The sequence below is a fragment of the Ciona robusta genome, chromosome 10 (assembly GCF_009617815.1).
Source record: "Ciona robusta chromosome 10, ASM961781v2".
Taxonomy (NCBI): domain Eukaryota; kingdom Metazoa; phylum Chordata; class Ascidiacea; order Phlebobranchia; family Cionidae; genus Ciona; species Ciona robusta.
The window spans coordinates 8051961-8079037 of record NC_143244.1 but is presented as its reverse complement, the minus strand read 5'-3'; the positions used below and the strand labels follow the sequence as shown (position 1 = coordinate 8079037).

General features: G+C 37.9%; 3 protein-coding genes across 3 annotated transcripts; 1 reads left to right on the top strand and 2 right to left on the bottom strand.

Moving 5' to 3' along the window:
- The first annotated feature begins 2815 nt into the window (after nt 1-2815).
- Nucleotides 2816-4509, top strand: LOC149730430 (uncharacterized). Its single transcript, XM_089886060.1, has 3 exons — nt 2816-3339; nt 3625-3734; nt 4060-4509. The coding sequence occupies exons 1-3, from the start codon at nt 3331-3333 to the stop codon at nt 4316-4318; spliced, it is 378 nt and encodes a 125-aa protein (XP_089742186.1). The 5' UTR covers nt 2816-3330; the 3' UTR covers nt 4319-4509.
- On the bottom strand, nt 4433-9443 carry LOC149730429 (dopamine beta-hydroxylase-like). Its single transcript, XM_089886012.1, has 9 exons — nt 9286-9443; nt 8732-8919; nt 8337-8529; nt 7914-8182; nt 7561-7686; nt 6933-7202; nt 5804-5986; nt 5235-5422; nt 4433-4758 (listed from the first exon to the last, which is right to left on the bottom strand). The coding sequence occupies exons 1-9, from the start codon at nt 9365-9367 to the stop codon at nt 4521-4523; spliced, it is 1737 nt and encodes a 578-aa protein (XP_089742138.1). The 5' UTR covers nt 9368-9443; the 3' UTR covers nt 4433-4520.
- A 1518-nt stretch (nt 9444-10961) lies between these two features.
- LOC149730428 (uncharacterized) lies at nt 10962-26688 on the bottom strand. The gene is made up of 22 exons (XM_089885979.1): nt 23879-26688; nt 20096-20175; nt 19949-19996; nt 19371-19485; nt 18872-19036; nt 18333-18418; nt 17949-18064; nt 17599-17683; nt 17395-17455; nt 17072-17148; nt 16618-16764; nt 16139-16277; nt 15495-15775; nt 15146-15240; nt 14636-14801; nt 14148-14232; nt 13751-13848; nt 13071-13193; nt 12576-12754; nt 11914-12211; nt 11554-11608; nt 10962-11291 (listed from the first exon to the last, which is right to left on the bottom strand). The coding sequence occupies exons 1-22, from the start codon at nt 26610-26612 to the stop codon at nt 11164-11166; spliced, it is 5361 nt and encodes a 1786-aa protein (XP_089742105.1). The 5' UTR covers nt 26613-26688; the 3' UTR covers nt 10962-11163.
- Nucleotides 26689-27077: the final 389 nt, after the last annotated feature.

Sequence of the window (27077 nt, the reverse complement as noted above, 5' to 3'; positions counted from 1 at the left end):
CGTGGTCGTTTGGGTCATCCTTTGGGGGGTCGTGGTCGTTTGGGTCATCCTTTGGGGAGTCGTGGTCGTTTGGGTCATCCTTTGAGGGGTCGTGGTCGTTTGGGTCATCCTTTGAGGGGTCGTGGTCGTTTGGGTCATCCTTTGGGGGGTCGTGGTCGTTTGGGTCATCCTTTGGGGAGTCGTGGTCGTTTGGGTCATCCTTTGAGGGGTCGTGGTCGTTTGGGTCATCCTTTGGGGGGTCGTGGTCGTTTGGGTCATCCTTTGGGGAGTCGTGGTCGTTTGGGTCATCCTTTGGGGGGTCGTGGTCGTTTGGGTCATCCTTTGGGGGGTCGTGGTCGTTTGGGTCATCCTTTGGGGAGTCGTGGTCGTTTGGGTCATCCTTTGAGGGGTCGTGGTCGTTTGGGTCATCCTTTGGGGGGTCGTGGTCGTTTGGGTCATCCTTTGGGGAGTCGTGGTCGTTTGGGTCATCCTTTGGGGGGTCGTGGTCGTTTGGGTCATCCTTTGAGGGGTCGTGGTCGTTTGGTTCATCCTTTGGGGGGTCGTGGTCGTTTGGTTCATCGTTTGTTGTGATAAGACATTACAAAGTCCATTCTCACAACCATTACGATCGGCTTGGCACATAGAACACGGAGTACCAAGTGAATATGGCCGAATCGCTTTATTTTGGTTCGGAGCCAACATACAAAGTATTTGAAGTGTTGCCCCACACAGAATTGATGTACAACCGATCTTTGTGGATTCAGCTTTTACCAGGTTTTTGTAATGAGTACAAATCACAAGAGACATGGGACACAAATTACTAGCGTAATCATACCCGTTCATTGAAAGGATCGGTTCCAAGGAATTACGGAAACCTTGAGGGCTCAGTTGCATAACACTCACGCGAACACTACCGAGCCCCGGGATGTCAGAAACGAAGGAATTACAAAATCTATTCATATCCACTGCCTGCATTGCAAGGTTGGCATCCCATTTTAGTAAATTCATGTTGCTTGCTCCAACCCCTGTTCTTGCCCCGTTTGTTAAATTTAATATTACTATTTGAGCTTGCTCATTCAGCGTTACAAGAACCCCTGGCTTAGATACAGACAAGCAGCCACCCGCATATAGCACAGTTACCAATGCAACAGAAAGACGATACATATCTGGTGAACTCAACAAATTGTTGCTAAAACTATCACACCCGCAATTAAGCATTTATGTTACAGCTGCCGGAAAATTGTGTCACTATATGCTCGCATTTGCCATAAACTTCCGGTTCTTTATTTACAATACAAAATAAAATCACTGTGTTGGTTTACAGACATGATTTATCGCCACCTCATTTTGTCCACATTAAACACAAAGTTAAAAATTCATTGTGCGGTTTTTGTATGTTGGGGTGAGCAGCCACGCTTTTATTTGGTTACTTCCCTTCTCATCGTTGTTTTATCGTTTTAACATAAGCTGTGACATTACTGTGGGCGTGTGGCTTTACACACTCAACGCTTGGTACGGAGGTGCATATTAACTTATACGTGAAACATTTCGTTTTAATCTTTTTTTCTAATAAACTTAAAACTAAAACCAACCGAATCGTAATATTCGCATGTTTAACATATATAGTCTTGGCACCCAAGTACACGTAACATGATATACCAGCAACGGAAAGTTTAACCCAAGTTTCGTAGCTTATGGGCTAAACTGGGGCAAACCAGATATATTACTGTGGGGTAAGATGGAACAGCACATAAACCCATGTTTCGTGTTTTAAACAATTAACAAGGCTTTTTAGAGTAGTGAGGATACGGTAATTCTAAAAATGTTCTTTGTTTACTACCAAATGGGTCAATAAAAGAGACTGAAAACGCGACCCATCTTACCCCACCCCACTGTACATGTATATAGTAGGGTGAGGGAAGATGGGACACATTTAGGACCTAATATCGAAACATCTTAATCGAGTTTTAAACAATTAACAACGTTTTATGGGAGTCGTGAAGATACGGTTTTATAATTTTTTGAATTTTCTTTGTTTACTACCAAATGGGACGAGAAAATAGAATGAAAACGTGTCCCATCTTTCCCCTACCTTACTATACAGTTGGTATGGCGTGAAACAATAAATGATTAGCAATGCTTCGTGCCGTTGTTTTCTTTCAATATTTGTATTTTTCTATGGGAAGTTTTTCTGTAAAATTACAAACATTTACTCCATTCGCTGCTTTCATTTGCTTGCGCTGGGAAAATTTGAAACGTTCATTTTCCGTCAGTACTAGCGCTGTAAAATTACCAGTTTTTAGCAACAGGAAGTTTGGGGTAAATTTAATCGAAAGTGACATCAGCATAACGTGCAATCGTGTGAAACTGCTTTCGGTCACTACGGTAGTTCCACACAAAGTTTCCAAATTTAAATGCGGTGTAACGAAAATTGTGTTTATTCAAAAGTACATTTATAAAATTGACGCGAGGTCACGTAGAAAGTTCTGCTTTCGGGACATCAACCACAAGTCTCTGCTTAAAGTTTAAATTCAGGTTGATGTTTACTTTCCAAACGGAGAATTTAAACGTATTTTCTAACATGAAAATTTAAAGGTAACTTTCAAGTTGTGTTTACTATCAAAACACGTAAAATAGTGGCAAACATTAGGCTGTATGGCCTTTGCGTAGCTTTCGTTTTCTCCGCTCCGTATAACACAGGGAATAATAATAGTTCTGTATGCTGGTATGGCTCGACACGCATGTTTAACAACTACTCAAATGTAACGGGCGATCGTGGGTTATGGGTCCTTCATGCATTGGTGTATAGCCTACGTGACAAACCTTTTTTACCACAGTTCCAAAAGGCAAGTGAAACGAAACGTATATGTGACCTATTTATGTTTTAATTTATATAGGAATGCTCAAAAGTTGCAAATAATATAAAGTTAGAAATGCAGAAAATATTTGGAATTATTATTATTGGATATTGTAGGCTACTGGTTATGTATATTTAGAACGCTACGAAATAATCTACATATATACAGAACGAAACTTTACTTCAGGATTAAAAATAGTTTCATTTATTTCAGGATTTAAACTTTTTAGGAAACTATTAATTACAGCCAAGGTTTTCTTTGCCATAAAAAAATCGGCAAAAAAAGCCATAAAAGTTGGAGCGACGCGTTTTAAGAATGCAGGGGTTTCTTATCGTGATTCTGCAAACGTGGAAATCTCATGTCTTGTGTCGGGTTTTCCCTGCATGCAGATGGCCCCTTATTAAGCGAGGATTTCCACAACGCTTTTCAAAGCAAGTCACGCCGTTCATGTAAGCCATTATAGTAAGCGCTGATCTAAAGATTTGAGGTTCGAATGTACGGCGTAAGTTACATTACGATATCAACTGTTGTTAATACTTTTTATATGTGATTTGGTTTAGTTCGTTTTAATTGCAATTAAGATTTATTGAAAGTTTATTATACAGGGTTGTAATATTATTCGCCCATGTATCTTGAGCCATTATATCTTTAATATTATTCTGTGTATTGGATATATTTTAGTGTGTTTGATTACATTTAAGATTCGAATGTATGTTATATATTTATGAAGCCCGAGATCCCACGGTGTGGCAAGCTACTGAAGGTGCAAACATCATTATTGTTTCAGGTATTCAAAGTTGGTCGTTCCACCCGAACCTCTACTTTTATCTTCGCCGTGGTCAGCGTGTACGTCATATTAATGTCACAAATACTAACCCAAGCTTTCCCCACACCGAGGTGAGTCTTGAACTATTACCAAAGTAAACTTCTAATCTTAAGTGAATCGTAGCATAATATTTAGTAATATCCTCGAATACGTTGGTAAAAATTAATTAAAACAACCAGAAAAATATTAGAAACAAAACAGTAGATATACAACTGGTATCATAGGAATACGTTGGTTGCATGTTATACTACAACGTATGTAACATATGTTCAATATAGTAGGTTAAGGTAAGATGGTCTATATGTTTTATTCTGAATTGTCGTCCCAACTAACCCCACAATGCTACGTGTTGGTGAACCATCTTACCCCACACTTACAAACGTCTGTCGTACATAGGTGTGAACTTGTAACCAACTGGGAGGGATGGGAAACGGCGCCCGGCAAAGTCCTTCGATGTCCAACACCTAACTTTGTCACTGACCAACTTTTCCTGGTTATTTGTTCGAATCGAAATTGCCGCAACCCGCAAACAAACGCGAAGATACGCGGTTACTACAGCAAGCCTATTAAACGCACCATAAAGTTGCTTGATAGACATAACAATTACAGAGATATTGAGATTTCGGTTGGTTGTTTCTGTAAAAGACGTGTGTGACTTTACATCGGTAGAAACCTTCGAATATTTCGCATGATCCAACTTGTAAATAGACATGCTTCTTTTAAAACTATAACTTCACTGGCTGTTGCTTGTTTTAGAGCACGCTATAAGTTTTTATTTATGATAAATTGTTGTTTAATTTATTGCTGTAACTTGTACTCACAAATACACGGAAATCTGCAGCGTCACCTATGCGCCCTCATGGTTTATTATTAGCATAACATTGCGGTTCCATTGCTCTGGGGAAATGTGTTGCTGGTGTAATGTTGTCCCAACGACCGGGGTAGCTCTCACCATTACTCCTCAGACAATTGACCTGCATTGGAGCGAAACGATAGAGCTGACGAAGAGAACGAACAGCCGAGTTTCCCCACTTTATGACGTCATATTCATGGTGAAGAGGGCGGGAATTACGGGGGCGGGGAATCCCCAACGACCTGTTTTTAATATTGTTATAAAGGGGGTTACCCAAATGAGTGGTTGCTATAGTTCCAGGCGGCGTGGTTGTTTAAAACATTTTTCCTCAATTTGTCTCTTAATTTGTTTCAGAAAAAAAAAACGGGAAAAATATTTTTACTGTTATGTGAATTTAGTGACAGGCATTAATTTTCTTCTTTTCGTTGAATAAATTAAATAAAAATCTATTTTCGGTGTCTTCTGCTATTATAGGGAAAAAAGGGTTCAAGGGTAATTAAGTTTCCATAAGTAAACTATGGTGAGGGAAGATGGGACATCAACTCTATTTTCTCGTTCCATTTGGTAGTAAACAAATAACATTTGAAGAATTATAAAACCGTATCCTCACGACTCCCGTGGACCGTTGTTAATTGTTTAAAACACGATCAGGATATTTGAATAATATGTGCTTAAGGTGTCCCATCTTCCCCCACACTGCTATATAAACATCACTCACAGTTTAATTAATTTGAAATACATTTCCAACGCTTGACTTGAGATGGAACTTTTACAAACTTCAAGATTGGTAGCAGGGTAATAATAAATATAATCGACGCACATCTCTTCGTGTAAACCCAGCCCACCCAATGTTATATTGCTTCTATTTTCGGTGTTAAATGTGCACGTAGTTATTAGGGAATCACCCTGGAAAATATGAATAAATAAACGTAACTTATTTGTCGTTGAATGGCAGGGAAACTATAGTCGTTATAACACAGGTGTTCTGTTTCAAAACCTCGTGCCAGCTTATGAGTTACCATGTATGTAACTTATTTATCCTCGCATGGTGGGGCAACGAAAGTCGCCATAACACGGGTGTTCTGTTTCATACAACTCGTGCCCGCTTACGAGTTACCTCATATGTAACTTTGTGGATAGTTATTATTTTGATATTTCTAGATTTTTTTGTTTTTTTAGCACAATTAAATACACTGTTCAAAAAACCCATGTTATAAAACGTTTTTAAACAGCTCTATATAACTTTCACAAGCGTTATTTAAATGATATACCCACGTCCCAACTTACCGGTAACAACTTAACTACAGGTGACACATGACGTATCTCCTCAAACCACGTTGAATAATGATTATCCCGTGTTATTACGTGTGTGGTACCATCTGTGCGGTGCAAGGTGGTTTCTGCTTTCCTTCCAGTTAGATGCGCGTGCAGTTCAGCTCCGAATATATTGATGCCGTTGGCAGGAATTGCCTGTAAATGAAGGAATAAATAAATGTAACTTATTTATCCTCGCATGGTGGGGCAACCACAGTCGTTATAACACGGGTGTTCTGTTTTATACACCTCGTGCCAGCTTACGAGTTACCACATATGTAACTTATTTATCCTCACATGGCGGGGCAACGACAGTCGTTATAACACGGGTGTTCTGTTTCATACACCTCGTGCCCGCTTACGAGTTACCACATATGTAACTTATTTATCCTCACATGGCGGGGCAACGACAGTCGTTATAACACGGGTGTTCTGTTTCATACACCTCGTGCCCGCTTACGAGTTACCACATATGTAACTTATTTATCCTCACATGGCGGGGCAACGACAGTCGTTATAACACGGGTGTTCTGTTTTATACACCTCGTGCCAGCTTACGAGTTACCACATATGTAACTTATTTATCCTCACATGGCGGGGCAACGACAGTCGTTATAACACGGGTGTTCTGTTTTATACACCTCGTGCCAGCTTACGAGTTACCACATATGTAACTTATTTATCCTCACATGGCGGGGCAACGACAGTCGTTATAACACGGGTGTTCTGTTTTATACACCTCGTGCCAGCTTACGAGTTACCACATATGTAACTTATTTATCCTCACATGGCGGGGAAACGACAGTCGTTATAACACGGGTGTTCTGTTTCATACACCTCGTGCCCGCTTAAGTATTATCACGTATGTAACTTGTATAACTGATAATTTGGACAACCCATTAGAGACCACTGGGTTGGAGCAATTGCCGTTGGATGTCTTGTCCACATATACACACACCTACAAAGGTAGCAGCATCGAGCCTTGAACTTCTTCTTCTATACTCATTCGTAAACACCTTTAGGATTTATTAAACTCTAACTCCTTGATAATGTCTATACCAGCCGATGCAATGGCATCTTAACACCATCACGATTGACTTACTGCTTGTGTGCAACTGCCTGGGCATTCACCACTCCATTTAAAAGACTTCTGTCCTGGTGGAATCGCCATGTTGGGAGAATATATGACACCAACTTCCATTATTCCAAGATCATGCGGTCGAAGGTTCTCTGAGAAGTGAAACCGAATCCCCGAACCATCGACAAGTCCTCTAATATGCATTGGGTTGTTGTAATGAACCTCCAATCTAACGTATGAACTTGCCGTCTTCACCCCGAACGCCATTCCTGCTTCTTTGGGATAATAGAAAGGCTGTGAAATAAGATGGATTGCTTTATCCTCTGGAAGATGTTATGTTTCAGCTCCTGCAGTGACTTTTGCTCTCATGTTATTCGGTTTAAACTTAATATAATAAGCGTATATGCCCGAAAACCGGTAAGATTAACGCATTCCTTTGAATAAATTTAAAATAAATTACCTACTGTGGGGAAGATAGGACACGTGCTATCCAAATTCTCAGATCGTGTTTCAAACGATTAACAGCGGTCTATGGGAGTTGTGAGGATACGGTTTTATAATTCTTTGAATGTTCTTTGTTCACTATACTGAGTAAGTTGAGAAAATAGAACGAAAAGGTGTCCCATCTTCCCAACCATTATAATTATCTTACGTCTGCCCCAAACGCCCATGCGGCCACCACATGACTGCAACGTTTCATTGCATCAGTCACCTCCCTCCCATCGCATAAACCAACGTATTGTGGAATATATTTGTCGTTTGCATCGCACATAAAAACCTATGTATTAAGCGAAGATTTATGGAATTGAAGTATTCAAAAGGCCTAAAATAATTTTATCAGAGGTACATTTGACGTCTTTTAGCAGTAGGTGGCCAAAGCTTTGTTTATTACGAAAATGTATTTCAATCATTTTTAGAGAAAAAAATATTTAAAAAAAATACACAAAAAATATTTAAATTGCGCAGACGTCATTTCAAAATCATTCTCTCAAAATTAGCCCTTACCTCAATATGATGAACCAATCCTGGGTTGGCGATCACGCTTTCAAACCCGATGGCGTGGACTTTGGTTCGAAACTTAGGTAACTTTTGTATCGAACAAACATACGACGTTTGAGATGTTGGTATTGTTATGTTGGGGGCGATTATACTGAAAGATTTGTGATTGGGTTCCAGTGGTATGTCTCTATAATCCGCCTTCAGTAATTGAACACGCGTCAATGTTTTTGTGGCTTCGGATAAATTGCATCCGTTGCCGTTGATAGATAAAATACCTAGAATGCAAAGGTAACAGCGGTTAGTTTGTAATCTGAATACTTGAAAAAATACCTAAAAATTAGGATTATATTTTGAACACGATAGCGAAGATTAAACTTATTTAAAAAAACGAAGGAAAAAGAATTAGCAAGGTTTCCAATAAACACTCACAATTATTTGGTATAGGAAACACCACGAACACATTGGTTGTCCCGTTATCGAGTTGATAATCTTCTCCATCGCATGTTTGAAACTTTCTTTCAACCTTGATGTTCCAAACGCCATTACTATATTGGTATCCAAGTAACTTGTAGCTATGTTTCGAATCTTCAACGACCTTACCATTAGTATAAAGCCAACAATCCTACATGAAAGGTTGTTTAAATTAACTTCGATGTACGAAACTTATTTATCTTCGCATGGCGGGGCAACGACAGTCGTTATAACACGAGTGTTCTGTTTTATACATCTCGTGCCCGCTTACAAGTTACTACGTATGTAACTTTGTGGGTGCTGTTTTTTTTAAATAGTAAACCATACAAAAATTGAACGTTTCTATTTCTTACTTTAATCGCCACGCTGGTTCTTGTTACACGAACAACAATGAGGTCACCATCTCCCATATTCTCGTCATCAGAGAAACCAAACCCAAACGAATATGAACCCCCCAACATAATGTTTCTCACTTCAATAGTCATGTTGATACTGGAGGTGGTGTAGTTTAGATCCCATTGTAAATTCATTTGATTATTGCCTGTATATGAATGAATGTAACTTATTTTATGGGGAACACGGGTGTCCTGCTTTCTACACATCGTGCCCATTTACGAATTACTGATATAGTTGTCAAATTGTTGTTGTAAAGTGATTTTCCCAAAGACACCTACGCTCACAGCGATAGCAGTCTCGAAGGTGAGACACCCTTAGCACATAATATCCAACTATCCTGATCGTGTTTTAAACAATTCACAACGGTCAATGGAAGTCGTGAGGATACGGTTTTATAATTCTTTGAACGTTCTTTGTTTACTACCAAATTGAACAAGAAAATAGAATGAAAAGGTATCTCATCTCCTCATCCTATACTGTTTTATTAATCAAAAACTCAAACACGACTTACCATTATTTAGCAATGAAACAAAATACGACTTAACAGCAAGATTGAAAAATAACAAAACGAAAATCACCGAATATTTCCTCATTATTCCCACAAGTACTTACAGATCGCCAAAGTTAAAATATTTTACCCAGCTTTTTAACGGCCATATAAATATCTAACAAGACACCTGGCAAGCGAGACACAATATTCAATATAAGTAATTAGATAAGAGGCAAACGATATCTTGAATCCTACTTACAAATCAATGCTAACATTATATTTTCCCACCTAATGATTCACTTTGCGTAATAAATGTCTTCACATTAATACAAGCTCCTTCAAAGTCGATATTTAAACGTCAATCCAACGTTACAAACAATAGTGTTCCACGATATTCATATAAGAGGGTGGGGGAAGATGGGACAGCTTTTCATTCTATTTTCTCCTCGTTTTTGGTAGTAAACAAAGATATTCAAAGAATGATAAAACCTCATCCTCACGACTTCCATAAACCGTTGTTAACTGTTTAAATCACGATCAGGATCGTACTATATATATAATGGAAGTGGAAAAAGAAACAGCAACTTTGGACACGTTATCAAAACGTATGAGTGTGTTTTGGTTTATTTATATTTTTATTCTGAGTTGAAAGTCTTTTATATTATCATGCATGGAGTCTCTGATCACATCGAAGGATTCTTCAGCTAAAACGTTTTAACGTTAACGATATTTATATAACCCGCATTTGGTAAATAACGCCAATGTTTTATTACTTGTGAGTGGGCACGAGGTATATGGAACAGAACACTCGTGTTATAACGATTGTCGTTATCCCGTCATGCGAAGATAAATAAGTTACATGAGTTCAAGATTTAAAATAAGAAGCTACTATCCACCATTTTGCATCTGGTGTCCATTATACGCGCCTAACGTCGTTTCGGTGAGGATGAAGATACCGATGACAAGCAAGAGGAGAAGCGCTGACTTGTTCATCTGCAAAAACAAACATTCGTCACAAAACACGATTAAAACCAACCAACCACTCACATTGTTGCTTTCTAAATAAACCCTTTATTTCGATCGTTAAAATGTAACAGCGGTCCTTATTGTTCAAAACAACTTCATCTCAATTTCTTGTTAACGTTGAATTACTTCCCGTGGTGTTTCTGACTAGACTGCATCAATTTGGTATTTCATGAGTTTCCAAAATGCACAAAGGAGTTTTGCAATAGGACGGAGTATGGGAGGTAGGCATATGCGTGCTTGGGCAAGACACTTAACGGCAACTACTCCAACCCAGTGGTCACTTATGGGTTGTCCAAATTGTCAGCCATAGAGTAAAATAAACTACCTTTCAAAATTCATTCATATAGTAACGCCGTTATCGCCAACTTTGTACATTTAAGTAATTTGTGTTTGGTTAAGAATAATAAACTGATAATCATATAGCAAAACTAGTATTTAGGAAGTTCTAATATCTATCTAATGTTTACAATAACTTATTTCTTTGTGGTTTACCTTGAAGACCACAGGATGTGGGTTCAAGACTCGACCATGCTACCATTTGAGCGTGTTTATAAAAGAAAAACAATCACTCACAAAGTTACATATGTGTTAACTTGTAAGCGGGCACGAGGTGTATGAAACAGAACACCCGTGTTAGAACGACTGTCTTTACTCCGTCACGCGATAATATATAAAATTAAAATATTTTATTTCAAAAACATACAAACAAAGTTTATTCATAAAACCAAGCTATAAAGTTCTTGTTTAGGTTTGAATTGCTTAAAAAATAACAACGCAGTAAAAAATGACAGAAAGAATAAAAGTGAATCTAAATGCATCATATTATAACACGATATCATGGAATAAAAAATAATCAACACAACATCATTGGCCTTATGTTCTTTTGGGTTCCAACTTATTTGACATTTCATTTAAAAGTATTTGATTTGTGATCACTGAAACTTCCCTCGTGTAATTTCGAGATTCTTCAGCTGTTTTGGTGCTTTCGAAAAACTGATTATCTGAAATATAGAATAAGGAATTTTTTTTTTTACTGCGGGGTAAGATGGGACACCGCTAGTACATAATATCCCATATTTCCTAATCGTGTTTTAACAACTAATAATATTCTTTAAGAGCTTTAAGGATATGGTTATATAATTCTATTAACGGTGAAACAATAACTTTGTTTGTTTTAGAACTCAAAACTGAACACGCCGGTTGAATTATGTTTGGAAAACTTTATATTCAGTAATTAATATAAAACATAATAAATAAAGTTACCCAAGCTTCTACTGCAGCCGTGTACAACAACTCGTATACTGTTACTGAGCATATGCTGTGGAATAAGAAACATTATAAGTGATATTATTCTGTACAATAGAGGCTCAAATTATTTGACACCAATTTATAAAATCTACAAACTTCATAATTTTAAAGTCATTAAGATTCAGGATCAAAAGTCAAGTTCAACAAGTGGATTATTATGAAATATTTATTTCAGATATCCTTACATCCTTGTAAAACTTAAGTATTTAGGCGCATGCAGTAATACACATTACCACGTGTGCACAATAGCATTATCTTTGTTACAATTTAATTAAACCGATCATTTTTGAATTCAGCTTCAATATATAAACTCACCATCTTTTCGAAGTTAACAAGTCCGTTTTTATTAAAAGTATCATTCCCCTCGTGTTGGAACGTGAGGTCTTTCATGAGGAGCGGGAAATACGGGATTCTCGCGCTGTTGGTCGACGACACAAACACACGATAGTTGCGATGGTTGAGCGAGGGGTCGAGTATCGTCTCAAACTCGTCAACCAACTTCCGATACTTGGTGGGCAACTTGTCCCACGTTCCATGCAGGCGACTGATGGCTTGGTTGCCGATACCGATCATCACAGCCATGAACCCAAACATGTTCCCGTACATTTTTAAACTGGAAAATAAACGATTATTAATGGGTATGAATGAAAGTAACTTGGGGGCAATGACAGTCGTTATAACACAGGTGTTCTGTTCCATACACCTCGTGCCCGCTTACAAGTTACCATGTATGTAACTTATTTATCCTCACATGGCGGGGCAATGACAGTCGTTATAACACGGGTGTTCTGTTTCATACACCTCATGCCTGCTTACAAGTTACCATGTATGTAACTTTGCACACAACTTAGTCATTGGTGTATTGTGTCCTTAAGCAAGACACTTAGACTTAGTAATTTCTCCAACCCAGTGGCCACTAATCTTTTTTCTTAAATTATCATCCATATAACAATCCCCCACTAAACATCCAAACTTACTTCTCGGCAACTTTAATAAACTTCCTCAGCAACTGAACACGTTTATTTATATTATTACACAAACATATTTCGGTTGGGGGCCAATAAGCCAGCTGGTTGAACCTCCGAGACAAAACATCCAAGTTAGCCGTGCTACGATGGTATTTATGGGATCCAAACGTTTTGAATAAAAACTCCATCTGAAAAAGTGATAATTTTTTGATGAATTGTCATTCCTTTTTAAACATTTTTCCGATGAATTAACAAGTACAATAAAAAGTAATTCTATATATTATTGAACAACTTTTTTGTTAGTTATAAAGAAAAACAATTACCCACAAAGTTACATACGTGGTAACTCGTAAGCGGGCACGAGACGTATGAGACAGAACACCCGTGTTATAACGACTGTCGTTGCCCCCAAGTTACTTTCATTTATAGCCCTGTTAATAATCGTTTATTTTCCAGTTTAAAAATGCATGTGAAGATAAACAAGCCACACACTCAGCTACTTACAGGGTGAATGTTGTTCATAAGTTGCCAATCATGTTGCGTTACATGGTAAGCTATCTCGAGTGAACTAACAGTTTCCATGCACGTGGTTGGTTGGATGGTGGGTGGGGGAAGTTGAATCGATGCCTGGGGTTGAAAAGGTTGTTACTTAGGCGACAAACCTGGGGTGGCAGGGTAGGCAGGCCAACCCTAGAATTTTCTGCACTGCATTAATCAGTAAACATAGAAACCAGATTTGTTTCTTATAAATGTGCGTTAACTATCCGTACTTCCCTGTGTTTTAAACAGTTTGCTGCTTATGGTTATTACAATTTCTCATACGTGGAAAATTTATTGTTGTAAAATAAGAATTAACAGAGCGCTTGCGTTGGTTAAATAGGGGTGGCAGCATACCAGTCGATATTTTAAATATATGACAAACTGTTGCTTTAGATATTGGTTTTATACATATGGTATAACACACGTTAGAAATATATTAGTTGAAAAAGGAAGGTGGTTATTATTGGGTGAATGTTTATTTATGTGAGGTTACTAACCATCATACGAGATATGAGAGGATTTTCTTCTTTTACATGGTGATAATAATCAAGTAGAAACACCATGGCACAAGGCATATGCAAACATAAACCCATATTTATAGAAAATGTTTCAACAATATTAAAACAACCAAAGTAAACACGAACCAATTCATCCCTTTCATCAGGACTACACATGTAGAGCCGGCTGTTCAACTTGGTCGATGTTGCAACTGACATTTGGTGTTTTGGTATCGCATGTATGTCTGATGAAGCGTGGTTACTTGGTTTATGAGATATATTAGTTTATTTAATCACAGTTTTGTTTAAATTATCTACAAACAATTACTCAAAGCTAACAAAATAACATTGACATTTATTTAAACACAACTTTTGGCCAAATGCTGTCAAAACAAACGGTGATAACTGTTTGTTCGTAACCCAGAAGTTGAGAAGCAAATCTACAATCGAATTAACGCTTATAAAAGTGAGCAACTATATTGGAAGGGTGAGATTTTAGTTGAAGTAAAACTCTTTTGTAAACTTCAAAGTTTTATAAACCAACCATTATTTTCCTGCACTTCAAACAATAACATCTTGTTTGGTGAACGATTGATCTTTTCGCATGCTGCATTCACCGTTTCTTCGCACTGTAATGTTATAATGGTTGTTTTAATTTAATGATGGTTGTAACTTGTTTATTCTTGCATGGTAGGGTACTTAGAGTTATAACACAGGCGTTTGTGAATTTAATATGGATGGCTCAATATATGTTGCATCACCTTACGAATTACCACGAATGTAACTTTGTAGGTGATTGTTTTTATGGCTGACTTTCTCGACAACCCATTAGTGATTACTGGGTTGGAGCAATTGTCGTTTTGCATGAGGACGCATACGCCCGTAATGGTAGAAGTGACAAGACTCGGGCCCGGTATCTTTTTAAGACAACACCCTAACAGCTATACAGTTACACCAGTTTCACAAAAAACAAAAGGTAAATTTAAATTTATACAAAATAATTAAAAACATCACAATACATTAAATACTCACAGTTAAACAAATAGGAACTTTGACAGTGGTGTATGAACTTTGTAAGTCGTATATTTTAAGCAACACTTCATCATTATCATGTATAGCACATTGTTCATCATGGCTGGAGGGGGAGGGATATCTTTGTATCGTTTCACCAACAGTGAGGACATTTCCAACTTCATCGCTGTTGAAATAATTAAAAAAAAATTAAAAAATATTTCAAAAATAAGTTAAATTTGATAAATCTGTGCCTTATATTTACTTTTTTAAGCTTGGGGCCGTTATCATATGAACTGTTGCAGAGAAACATAAGATAAATATTAATAACTCTTCTGGCAAGAGTTACACTGGTCACATGAAAAACGTACATAAGCAACCTGGGTGTTGGGGTAATGGGGTTATATCCTAAGTCCTCTACAAGGACCTCACACATAAAGAATGAAAACGATTTTTAGATTCTAAAGCATCAAAACATGGTACAAAGTATATTTGTTGAAAGATTAGTTTTAAACACTAGTCTAGTCTTACTGTTCTGGTGATTTGTACAGAAGATTCAAATCACTTTGTAACTCCAAGTAAGCAAGGTTCTTCTGAATATCTTCTGCAATGTTTTCTCTTAGCACCTGTAACACATATATTAGTTATATACTATTGTCACCTGTTTATTTCCGCATAGAGAGTTATAACACGAGTGTTTATTATAGCGCACAATATGTGGTGGTTTCATACACCCCATGCCTGCTTACAAGTTACCACGTATGTAACTTTGTGGGTGATTGTTATTTGCTGAAACTTTTCAAAAGTTAAGTGACAACCTTTTTCAGAAATACAGTTATGCCAATAAAGGCGGCATCTTTTAAATTAAGATCCAACAAACCTGCAGAAAATTTTGGACCACCAGATCTTGAATGAATAAGTGTGTAGAGATGTAACTCCACCTTACAACAAGGTAAACGACTCTCTTCTTCAATGAGCGCGAACATTCCGCGCCGTTAACAACCTCCGAGTTATAACGTTGAAGTAAAAGATCACAGAGTTTTTGAGTCGTTGTAAAAAAACGGAACGTTAGCAAAAAATCTTCCAAGTTTTCTTCATGTCTTGGCTTGACCCACGGTTGCAATGATTCTAATATATGGTTGACAATCTTTTCAGCAGTTCCTGTGAATATAATGAGGTTTGAGTAACATTAGCACAGAAGGATTGTGTATGAGATTCAATGCTGTTACCATTGTGGGTATGTGTCTTTTGTGGATAAATAAGTTAGGTTTTTTATCTATTTCAGCTTTGAACCATCACATATTAAAATTTAGGAAGCTTGAAGGAAAAACTTTCACAAAGCTTCCCTAAAGTAAAATTTGGCAGCTTTTTCGAGCTGCCCTACTTAGTCAAGCTCTTGGGAGTATTTCTGAAGTATTTTATATTCTAAATTGTCAATCACCGGTTTAATAATAAAATAGATTGGAACGAACACACACATATTGGTCAAACACAGACGTAATAAAACATAAAACACCAACACACCTGCAGATATGTTGTATCTTTTCTGGCCCCGAGAACCAACATATGCTGACGTCCCTCCTTCTTTCGTCTTTAAACTTTTTTGAAGAATCAAAACATCTTTGCCGTGCTCTTTCAATCGGACTGTTTTCGATTCAACTTCCTGAAAACATGAAAATATTTCTTCAATTTACTAATCTTGGTGTGTTTAAAGTTATAAAACATAGGGGTTATTGCCCACCATACATAGTGCTTACCAATTATCACATAGGTAGCTCTGCGGGTATTTAACTTATTGTTGATTATGGCTGACAATTCAACCCATTAGTGACCACCGGATAATCTTAAAGCCCAAGAATGCATACACACATATAATGGTTCCAACACCGAGCACATAAGCTTATACAAGTATATTGCTCGTACCATCGTGCCATTCCATTAAGCTTCAATATTTCAGGATGCTAAAAACCTTTACAAATATATTATAACTACCATGCACCTACCTCGTGTATTTTGTTGAAATCATATTTATCAACTCGTAGGAACTGACAATTAGGTTTAGTGGTTACGATGGTAGCAGCACGAGGGGCATCGTTAACGATTGCTAAGCTGCCGAAGTCATCTCCCTCATGTAAGGTACAAACAACCCCCTGTGTTTAATGGTGGTTGGTTAACTTGGGTGAAGTATATACAGCAGGTAATTCCCTTCTCAGGTTTGTATATAGAGACTTGGGCTAAGATGGTCCTTGTTTACATTCTGTTTTCTCATTCCATTTGGAAATAAACAACAAAAATTTACAAATTTATATACCCACACCTTCAAGACTTTTAAACAGCGTTGTTAATTGTTCGAAACAGGATTAGAAAATACAGGTTATTATATGGTAAGGGAAATTTCAACAATATGAGTGTTAGATCCTCAGCAACAATTAATAAGTTCCAACATTCTATTCTCACCTTCCCTTGTATAACAACATCCACGGAACCTTTAGATATAATGTACCAGGATCTTCCCTCGTCTCCTTGGTGGAAAACTATGGGGGGGGGGGGGGTGGGTGTTATTGGGATATATGGGTAAATGTAGTTTATAACACGGGTGTTCTGTTTCATACACCTCATGCTCGCTTACAAGTTACCACGTATGTAACTTGTTTATCTTCGCATGTCGGGGCAACATCAGGCGTTATAACACGGCTGTTCTGTTTCATTCACCTCGTGCCTGCTTACAAGTTTCTCGTTTCAGACCTTAGTTTCCTCATAACTTTATTACTTTAACTTACTGGTTTCACCAGACTTGTGGTAGAATTCAAACTGGAGGACGGCAGCGAGTTGTTGTTTCACCTGTAACAAGTAATATGTTGTACGTGGTAACATCTAACATGCACAGTTAGTTATATATATAAATAGTTATAACTCAAGCCAAAGTTTTAATCATAAACCACACAATCTGACCCAACAACTACCAACACAAGGTATATTCACACCTGGTCTGATAACTGAGTTAAAGCCTTCATATGAAGAATCTCGTCGTAAATCATTTCCAACTCTTCGGATGTTCGATGTTCTGGTCTGCAAAGTAAAACATGAATAAATTCCGCTTATTAATCCTTGCATGTGTTTTTATTTTTCTCTGTAATCCCTCAATTTGTGCAACACATTTGTGACCACTGGGTTGGAGCAATTGTCATTAAGTGTCTTCTTTAAAAACACATAATGGTGGCAGCGACAAGCCCATAATGGTGGCAGCGACGAGCCTTGATCCCGAAACCCATATATCCAACTTGCAAGACAAATGCTCCAACCATGTTAACACATACATTACAACAAAACTTACAATTTCCTCAATGCAGTCCTCAGCATTGTATCCGGTGAGCTTTGGTTCAAATACGCCAAAACCCAAACCATCTTATCCTCCGTCACTTCTAAAAGTTTCAACTTATCAGGAATTTCCTGCAACGACAAATAGGATATATATTTTACAAAAAAAAGGTTTGTAAAGGAAGCGAAAATTTCTAGGAATGTGACGTTGTTTAGAAGCTAATGACATCATCAAACAAAATGAAAATACGTTCCTGTTTAGTTTTAAAACGCAGCTAATCAAAATCATTTAAATCACAGGTTTGGCCCCTTGCTTTGTAATTTCCAGCGTTGCAAGATTTTTGAATTACATCATACCCAGCTTAATAAAATAATACTTAGTGTTATTCGATATACAAACCTCTTCTGCAGTTTGAGCGTATTCAGTAACTTCATTATGGAATTGATAAAGATAGCGGGTGTCTTCAAAATATTGCTCATGGCGTACTGGAATGTAAGGTAAATATATTTGGAATAAAATATTAATTAAACAACGAAGAAACAAGAATTAACAGCTCATACATATAGTACTGGGGTAAGGTGGGACACCTTTAGCACCTAATATCCAAATATCTTGATCGTGTTTTAAACAATTAACAACGGTCTATGGGAGTCGTGAGGATATAGTTTTATAATTCTTTGAACGTTCTTTGTTTACTATCAGGTCAAGAAAATAGAACGAAAGAGTGTCCCATCTTCCCCCACCCTACTGTAGGATTAGATTGTGCTTATTATAAGTTACAATAATAAAAATCGTTTAGGAAGACAATAAAAAATGTTGAAGTTAACAAAGAATTCTCAACAAAACTGAGAATGGTTTCAACTTTAAACCAAAAACTAAAGACAATTGTCAATATATAAATAAAGGGCTTTAATATTTGTATTGAAACTTCAACCCACCATGATAAACCAACCCTTCCTCCAGCAAAACCTGCCATAATCCATTCACATGAAATCTCGACAATTCTGATATCAAGGCTAAGTTTGTAGTCTTGATATAACCACACAACCAAGCAACCAACTCATGACCAAAACAACAGTTGCGATACGTGACAACATCATCGTCTAGAAACATTAAACGTGGTCAGTTAAACAGACAAGATTTATTTTTCTAGGATATTGTCATAATATATTTCTGTATAAGTGACAAACCAAATTAGAATTAAAACACAAATGTTGAACTGCACATTATATATGTAGTGGTTTTATTGTATATGCACAAGTACGGATTTAAAAACTGTTTGTTTTATTGTTTTTCCACATTTTACATTTGCCATAATAAATAAAAAATAATTAAAAACTGATATTAAAGACGTACAAGACATAAACATCAGCTTTAAATTGTATAATAGACGTATATATAATACAGGACCGTAAACTATAACAACAAACCAATTACCAGCTAATCCAGATATTTCTTCATCAGATTGATGTTCAGTTATGATGTCAGGTTTAGTTTGTATTAAATATGAGTACATGATTCTTGCTACGGTTAACGCTTCATTGTCGATTTCCTTGTGAGAAAGTTTGTGGTGAATATTGTCGTGAATTGAACTTGTTAATCACTAAGTAACTGGTAAGCGGGCACGAGGTGTATGTAACAGAACACCCGTGTTATAACGACTGTTGTTGCCTCGCCATGCAAGGATAAATTAGTTACATACGTGGTAACTTGTAAGCGGGTACGAAATGTATAAAACAGAACACCCGTGTTATAACGACTGTCATTGCCCAGCCATGCAAGGATAAATAAGTTACATTTCTTCCTGCTACCAGGCACAAAATAATAGGCTAATTGGCTTCTGGGTAAAAACTGTTTGGCATGCTTTGCTGAATGGTTGGAATAAACCAACATTTTTATTACGGAGGAGCTCAAAAGTCTAACAGTATGTTTATACTGCAAGGTATATAGGGGGTATGCAAAATTTGTAGTAAACCTATATTTAACAATCCAAACAACGTATCTTTATCACTTACAGTATGAAGCATTTGAATCTTCTGCCGTTGTGCCTGTAACAATGACAACTGTGGAAAAAATATTATTCTTAATTTTCTTCTTTTAGTATTTATTAATAGCAGTTGTATTAATGTAGTTGTGTTTGCAAATATATTTCAAGACATTACCTTGTTAGAAACCACATCGTTGTTTATAGTTTGGGAGGTTGGCTTAATTCTCTCACTCGGGTCTTTATTGGGTAGTTCGCCTTTAAATGAAGTTATAACATCAAATCAGTTGCTGCCACAGAACCAGAGTAAGTAGCAAAGTATGAGCGATTGAAAAATCAATGAAAATATTTACGTGAGAAAAATAAGGGGGACTTCCCTGTGTAATTTGTTTACGGAACCGAAAGAAAAAACGTAATTGATTCATCCTCGCGATGTTTTTTTATGTTATTCATCTTTTTTACAAGGTTATTGGAAAACTAGTTTTGATAGTTATGATTTTTGGAAACTTAATCTGTTTACTAAGTGGTTTTCCGCTCGTAACTAATAATAAATTTTGCTCAATGTGCGGAAAATATGCGTTTCCGCCATTCCGTGTGTAATGTTTAAACAGGACCATGGCGCCCTCTATAACAGGCCTGGACACCGTCGGCGCCTCTCTCGAAACTGGAGGCGGATGGTTTTGCAGCGCTTGTACGAATTGTAGACAGTTTTGATGAGTTATTTGACGAATTATCGCATTAGATAGTGTTTGCTCTAAGTTCTAGCAGTTAGTACACTATAAATGCTTTGTTTTTTTTATTTAGCTTGCGTGTATTATGTTTATGATTGGCCACCAGTGTGAAATCTTAACTGAAGCTATGTTTGTTTAAGACACACAAGCGTTTTAGCAAAACTTTTCTAACTATAAATATTCTCTGAACTACAAGACCTACCACTTCCCAGTTTATTTTTGAATTTAAATAGACTGCTTGCTTTTCGAAATCCCTTTTTGGCATTTGTTTTTTTGTCATATAATCCTAATACTGATCTCAAGAAGGGACCCCTGTCCTGCTCTATCAAAAAAAACTTGAGAAATGATGTATTAGGTAGAATAGCAGGACAGATTGACACAGTCGAGGCATAAGGCTAATCATAGTTAAAGATAACTTTTCCCTTCTTAAACTGTTGAGTTGCACCAAGTCACATAAATTTAGAAATTGTCATTTGAGTTTATTTTTGGTTACATTGTAATTAAAAAAAACACATTTACATTTGTACAATAAAAAGATGAGTCAAATTAAAAAGAAATGCTATCCCTTTTGTGGTTTGTATATGCTGGTAAAGGCAATGTCAGTTTTGAAACAGGTTACATGTATAACAAAATCCTTGTATGCAAGATATAGTGGGAAACTAGGAAATCATGTGTATGGCTCAATGGCTGGTTATGTGACAGGTTGTACAAGTGGATATGAACTAAGATGCAGATGATAAAACACCAATTTTCTGTTTACCACATGTAACCAATAGAGGTCAAGATGGCTGCAGTCCATTCCCAGGAACAACATATTGTGTGTCCACAAAAGTTTGTTTCCAACCGCTTAAACAAATATTCCTTCCCTGCTTCCATTATTTCATTTGTAATTTTGTCATCATTCAGTCCAGGAAGATATATCTAGTGTACCTTTATTTGCCATCAAAATTTAAAAGGATTTTCATCATGAATGTTTTTATCTTGCCTTTACAATTATGATTTCTTCTTTGGCTGGACAGATAGCCAAGAATAGCACAAGGAGTTTATTATCCTGTTAATGTTGTGGCAAGCCGCCAAGCCGTACATGCTTCTCACAGACTACAGAAATTCAAATGCAACTGCTTATTTAGTTGGTAAGCTTGTGTATTGTGGTGAGCCACTTGCCGGGGCATTTGATTAATTTTCATCTTCAAGAGCATCATATAAAAGCTCCCCAGTACGAAAACACTGACCAGAATGACTTCCAAGATTGACAACACTGATAACTTGACATTCTTAGGTGAAATATGCAAACATTGGAATCAAGGCAAAGAAATGTGATCTGTCCAGCTGGCGTAATGTGTATGCAATATGCACCTTGACTGTTTCCTGTAGCCCCTGTATAACAATGCTTGCATTTTTCAATAATGCTGAGAGACTTTTTCCTGTGACAATGCAGAGAAACTTTGCCTTGCTGTATAATGTTCTTCTTGTGTGTAATGCTTCTTCTTGCATTTTGAATTCTCGCCATTTTTATAAGCTCTTCCAGTGCTGTATGGGCTGGCAGTTGGGCCTTGTAATGCCTTTGCAGTTCTCACTGTTATCTGTAGCGTGATGTCGTTTTGTCGAATAAACTAGGTTGTAACCTGGACTTGTCATAGAGTCATTACTTTTCTGCTGGAGTCGGATTTCTGTTGAGCGAGGTGCGAGTTATGCAATCTGTACGCCAATGCACGAACGGTCGAAACCGTTTTTATGACTATTTCTTGCTGCTTCTTTACCACACCCCCAATAGTTTTAGCCATAATGTTGAAATACATTTGGAGGGCCACAGATTTTGATAAAGATGATTCCAGTGTGTAAGTTAACACAAGGGTTTCAATATTTTTCAACATGTAAGTGACCATTACAGTTTTAAAATAAATATTCCTCACTGTCACATACTCAGCAACATTCTTTAAATAGATGGTGTAAGTCAATTACACCTCATTTAGGTAAAGAACCTGCAAAAAAGATCCATAAAATGACTTAAGTCCATTTTTGAGTGGTATGTAGGCTACATTTTAAGAAATCTTTGAATTTTGCAGTTTTAAAACACAGTGCAGCAGCAGAGCATGTATAATATAACTCCTGGCGATAGACCTTACTTATTCAAAAAACCTTTAGATTGCATTAGGATTAACCTCATGGGTGCGATTGGAAAATCTTACACCGGCGGCCATTCGTTACCGTACTTAAACACAACTATAAATAACCACTTGTCTACTTTATACACATAATACGCGTAAACTGAATAATAAATTAAACTTTCATACTGTATTAACTGCTAAAACCACAAGCAAATACTATCTAATGCGATAATTCGTCAAATAACTCATCAAAACTGTCTACAATTCGTACAAGCGCTGCAAAACCATCCGCCTCCAGTTTCGAGAGAGGCGCCGACGGTGTCCAGGCCTGTTATAGAGGGCGCCATGAACAGGACGCATAAGGGGTCATCGACAACACTTATACAATATTCCAAATGTAACTTATTAATTTTTTCTGCAAGGTTGACAATTCGGACCCCCTTATAAAAGCAGCGTCAAGCATTGAACTTGTATTTTCTGGTCGATATCGCGACTACACCTCTGACCTATACCCATTGGGTCACGGCGCATGAATTAAAACGTATGCTCATTTCAATCCAGATTTAGATCAAGTGCTATTTGCGTGTACTATGTTAATATATAAATATCTTTTGACGATTCATCAAGCATATATGTGAACCGAATCAGGCATACGCGGAAATGACGTCATATATGACCCGTCAATCAGTTTGCACAGGTGATTTATTGCGTAGTATTTATATTAGTCGTCCAATTAACAGCAAGCCTGTTTATCGCAGCTAACAATACAAAAACGCCCACTTAGCAACAAAATAATTATTTATTGACAAAACGTAAAATATGAATGAATGAATGAATGAATGAATGAATGAATGAATGAATGAATGAATGAATGAATGAATGAATGAATGAATGAATGTAACTTATTTATTCTCGCGCGGCGTGATATAGCGATTGTCGTTAACACAGGTGTTCTGTGTCATACAACCATATCGCAACGACTTAAAAAAAAACTTTTTAATCGTTAAGACTACGATCGGAAAGTATGGGACATTATGTGCTAATCGTATGGATACTGTTTCCTATGTTTTTAACAATTACACTGGTATTTTAAAGTATGTTATAGTAATAAAGTAACCTTACCGTTTCTAGTGAACGAGAACCCCCTTAAGCTTGACCTTGAACGTTTATGTTTTTGTAGTGTTGGTTCAAGTGACATGTCACTGACGTCACTGTGTTGGTGCGAATGTTGCTTCCGTGGTAATCCTGATAATGTCGCGTATTTATTTCCAACGGCCATCTGTGCACTCGTTTTCCTGGACTCCGTGTAATTATCTTTGCCCTCGCGTACTTGGTTGTCAAACACAGATATTCCTTTTGTTAATTGTAGGCCGTCAAGTACTGTCTTCGATTCAGTGGCATCAGAACGTAAGTCACTTGGTATGCTGGATAAGGATAACTTATCATTCCGCCTCGATAATGTGTGATACTTCCTGGTGGGTAGAACTGCAAGGTTACCGGAGAAATCAACCGAGTCTAAAGCTCTTCGTTCTTTCCCTTTTCTACTGAACAATCTTCCCAGCGTGCCCGCCCTAGAAATACTTTTCTTCTCCCGAGACAGTGAGCCTGTAGACTCTTGATCAAACCCAGCTAGCACCCCACTACTCCTGGACCGCACGCTTCCACTCCCATTTACTATAATCTTCGTCTCCGAAGCCGCACGAACGTAGTTTCCTGGGCTCGCGTTCAAGTCAATATTTGATTTCCTGCGAGGTGACGACGCCGACGAAGCTCTTGATCGGCTTATTCCATTATTAACGGAATCGGTGACATCTAGCGCATCCGTGGGTGATTTGATATTCACTGGTTCTTGGTAGTTGATTGGTTCCATTTGCTGCTTCATCGGCGACGGAGTGGTGGATTTGCTTTTCTTTTTATTTGTAAATCTAAAGCTTTTTCTGAGGACTTTATTTTTCTCGGAAAGATCGATGGAGGATTTTGTTTTTCCTGATTGTTTGTTCTGCTTGGTTACATACTCCATGTGGAAAGCCTCTGCTGCGTCGGTAAAATCAACTCTTTCAAGATGCTGCCGTTTTCCGGAGAAACTTTTCGAATGTTGGACTTTAGCATGGGGAGGTTTTGTAACTTTCTTAGATTGTGGAATTTCTTCATAATCATCAGTTTTAGTTTTAAAGTGAGAATCAGCGTAACGGCTTAGAGAGACAAACTTGCTGTTACCGCTCGGTTCAGGGCTGTCGGAAAAGGCTTCCGGTGAAAATATTCCTTGGTCGTCATCAATATGGGGCATGCTATGTTTTAAACGTTCGTTATCCAACTCCTGGTCGTTACTGGACAGCGACATCGATCTGTTGGTCGGAGAGTCGACTTGTAAGTTAGACGATGAGACGGACTGGTGTCGTGATGCAAAGGGGGAAGTCTTAGCAAGCCACGCGATGTAGTTCTTGTCCAACGTATGACTCTGTCCATTACGTGGGGATAACTTGGTAACAGGGGAGGCAGCTTTAGGTAAAACGGCACTCAGTCGCTTCTCACTTTCTAACTGCGGGGTAGCGGAAAGAAACTCACTCTCAATCATCATTTTTAACGAGTGTTGCATTTCTTTGTCAAGGGTTCGGCTTTTTCTTCGAGCTAATTCAATATCAGGACGGTCACTTAACGACGTGCTCTGCGTACGGTGGAGAACATTAGGTTTCGTTTGCGTTGCAACCGGTATAGCCTCAGGTGAGTCCTGGGGACCATCCGAGGTTTTGGATTGTTTTGACTTTGAAATCCTGGATTGAACAGCCCCAGCTTTCCCCGCCCTTGATGTTGAACGGGTTATATTATTCCCTTGAAATCTTCCCAACTCTCTGCCATTGCCTGTATACGATGGCGATAACTTATCACCTCGCATCAAATACTTCCTCGCTGCCCTCCCAGCTTCTGTAGATGTTATTGAGTTATGCTGGACACCCGGGGAACGCCTCGTATCTTTCACATCTACGTTTTCATAATCCGAGAAATCGCTGTTCGAATCGTCGCTCGCATTACCTAGCGAACCAAACCAGCCGCTTGTAGCAGGAGGTGTAATGAACGTATCCTGTCGCATCTTTGTGTTGAGTGTAGATGGCCGCTTGTGTGATGCCCTTCCCAGTGTCATGGTTTGTCTCACAGGAGTTGATCTTTCAGATGCAGAACCAACTCGATGAATCACATCCTGATAATCGTCTTCATCATCTTTGTTGAACCCCCCTTCCCGTATTCCTTTCGTTTCAGGATGTCTCGGTGAAGGACTCCGGGATTTGAAATTACGCGACAAATCTCCAGTACTTTTTAGTTTAGAAAGCGTGCTTGGCGACGATGGGTGTTTTGAAACGTCATAATTGTTGGTTGTTCTTGTCGGTGTTCTGACACTTTTATACAAGTAATCGTTTCTTGTGAAACCTTGTCGTTTTGGCGTTCCTGTCATATCTGCATAGTCAGTGTCGTCGTCATTAAACAGCGTTGTTGCGTATGTTGTATTCGATCTGTGCTTCGGTGTAATCGGCTGTCTGCCTTGATTGAAACTGTTCCGCGTCATGGAAGGAGTGACTTCCACGTAATCTGACTCCGGATCAAAAGATGGAAATGTCTTTTGTGGCGTTCGGTTATGTATGGGCGAGTACACAGATACACCGCTCCCGCTACGCTTATTAACAGCTGGTGAAGTCGGTTTATTAACCCTCATATCCATGTACTCACTCTCTTCCTCGTCTTCAAAATTAATAGATGGAAATCCCCCCCTTCCACCATCATACATGTTGTATTTCCTTGACATGTCGCTCTCAGATTGCGAGTGCGGGAGATAAGCAGCAGACTGCTTGTTATTCCTTTGCATTATATTAATTTACACAGCACTCATTAGAATAATACATACCTATATATACGCTACTCTGAAATACAACAAAAACAAGTCACGCACTGATGATGTCTCACTGTATGGCAGGAACATGGTTAGTGCCAAAAAATTCACCGTTTTTACCTGAAAAGCTATTTCACCACAAAAACTTTAAACATATATATAGCATTATACAAGGGTAGCAACATAAGCTAATGTTAAACAGGTTACAAAACACACACAGAACAATTGCTATCAGTTGATCAACTTCCTTATTAGCGTCACGCATTATATCATCGTCTAACTCACACCATCATGCTTGCTATGTATTATTAACACGTAAGGTGTATTGTATGTAAAGCTATAACATCCACACGCGTGTTAATTGCACCAAGGAAGCGGATGTTATGCAGGAGTGGCGGCGATTACGTTGGCGGACATCAGCTATGTTACATCATAAGTTGC

What these genes read in the sequence shown, in the direction of transcription:
- LOC149730430 (XM_089886060.1), top strand. An exon ending in CAAGCTTTCCCCACACCGAG is followed by an intron (nt 3,735 to 4,059) that starts GTGAGTCTTGAA and finishes TGTCGTACATAG; the next exon opens with GTGTGAACTTGTAACCAACT.
- LOC149730429 (XM_089886012.1), bottom strand. Translation starts at nt 9,367, where the DNA reads ATGAGGAAATATTCGGTGATTTTCGTTTTGTTATTTTTCAATCTTGCT. An exon ending in CATGGGCGTTTGGGGCAGAC is followed by an intron (nt 7,203 to 7,560) that starts GTAAGATAATTA and finishes CTTATTTCACAG; the next exon opens with CCTTTCTATTATCCCAAAGA. An exon ending in CAGGCAGTTGCACACAAGCA is followed by an intron (nt 5,987 to 6,932) that starts GTAAGTCAATCG and finishes CTTCATTTACAG; the next exon opens with GCAATTCCTGCCAACGGCAT.
- LOC149730428 (XM_089885979.1), bottom strand. Translation starts at nt 26,612, where the DNA reads ATGCAAAGGAATAACAAGCAGTCTGCTGCTTATCTCCCGCACTCGCAA. An exon ending in GGAAGGGTTGGTTTATCATG is followed by an intron (nt 18,419 to 18,871) that starts GTGGGTTGAAGT and finishes CTTACATTCCAG; the next exon opens with TACGCCATGAGCAATATTTT. An exon ending in AGGACTGCATTGAGGAAATT is followed by an intron (nt 17,684 to 17,948) that starts GTAAGTTTTGTT and finishes TTTACTTTGCAG; the next exon opens with ACCAGAACATCGAACATCCG.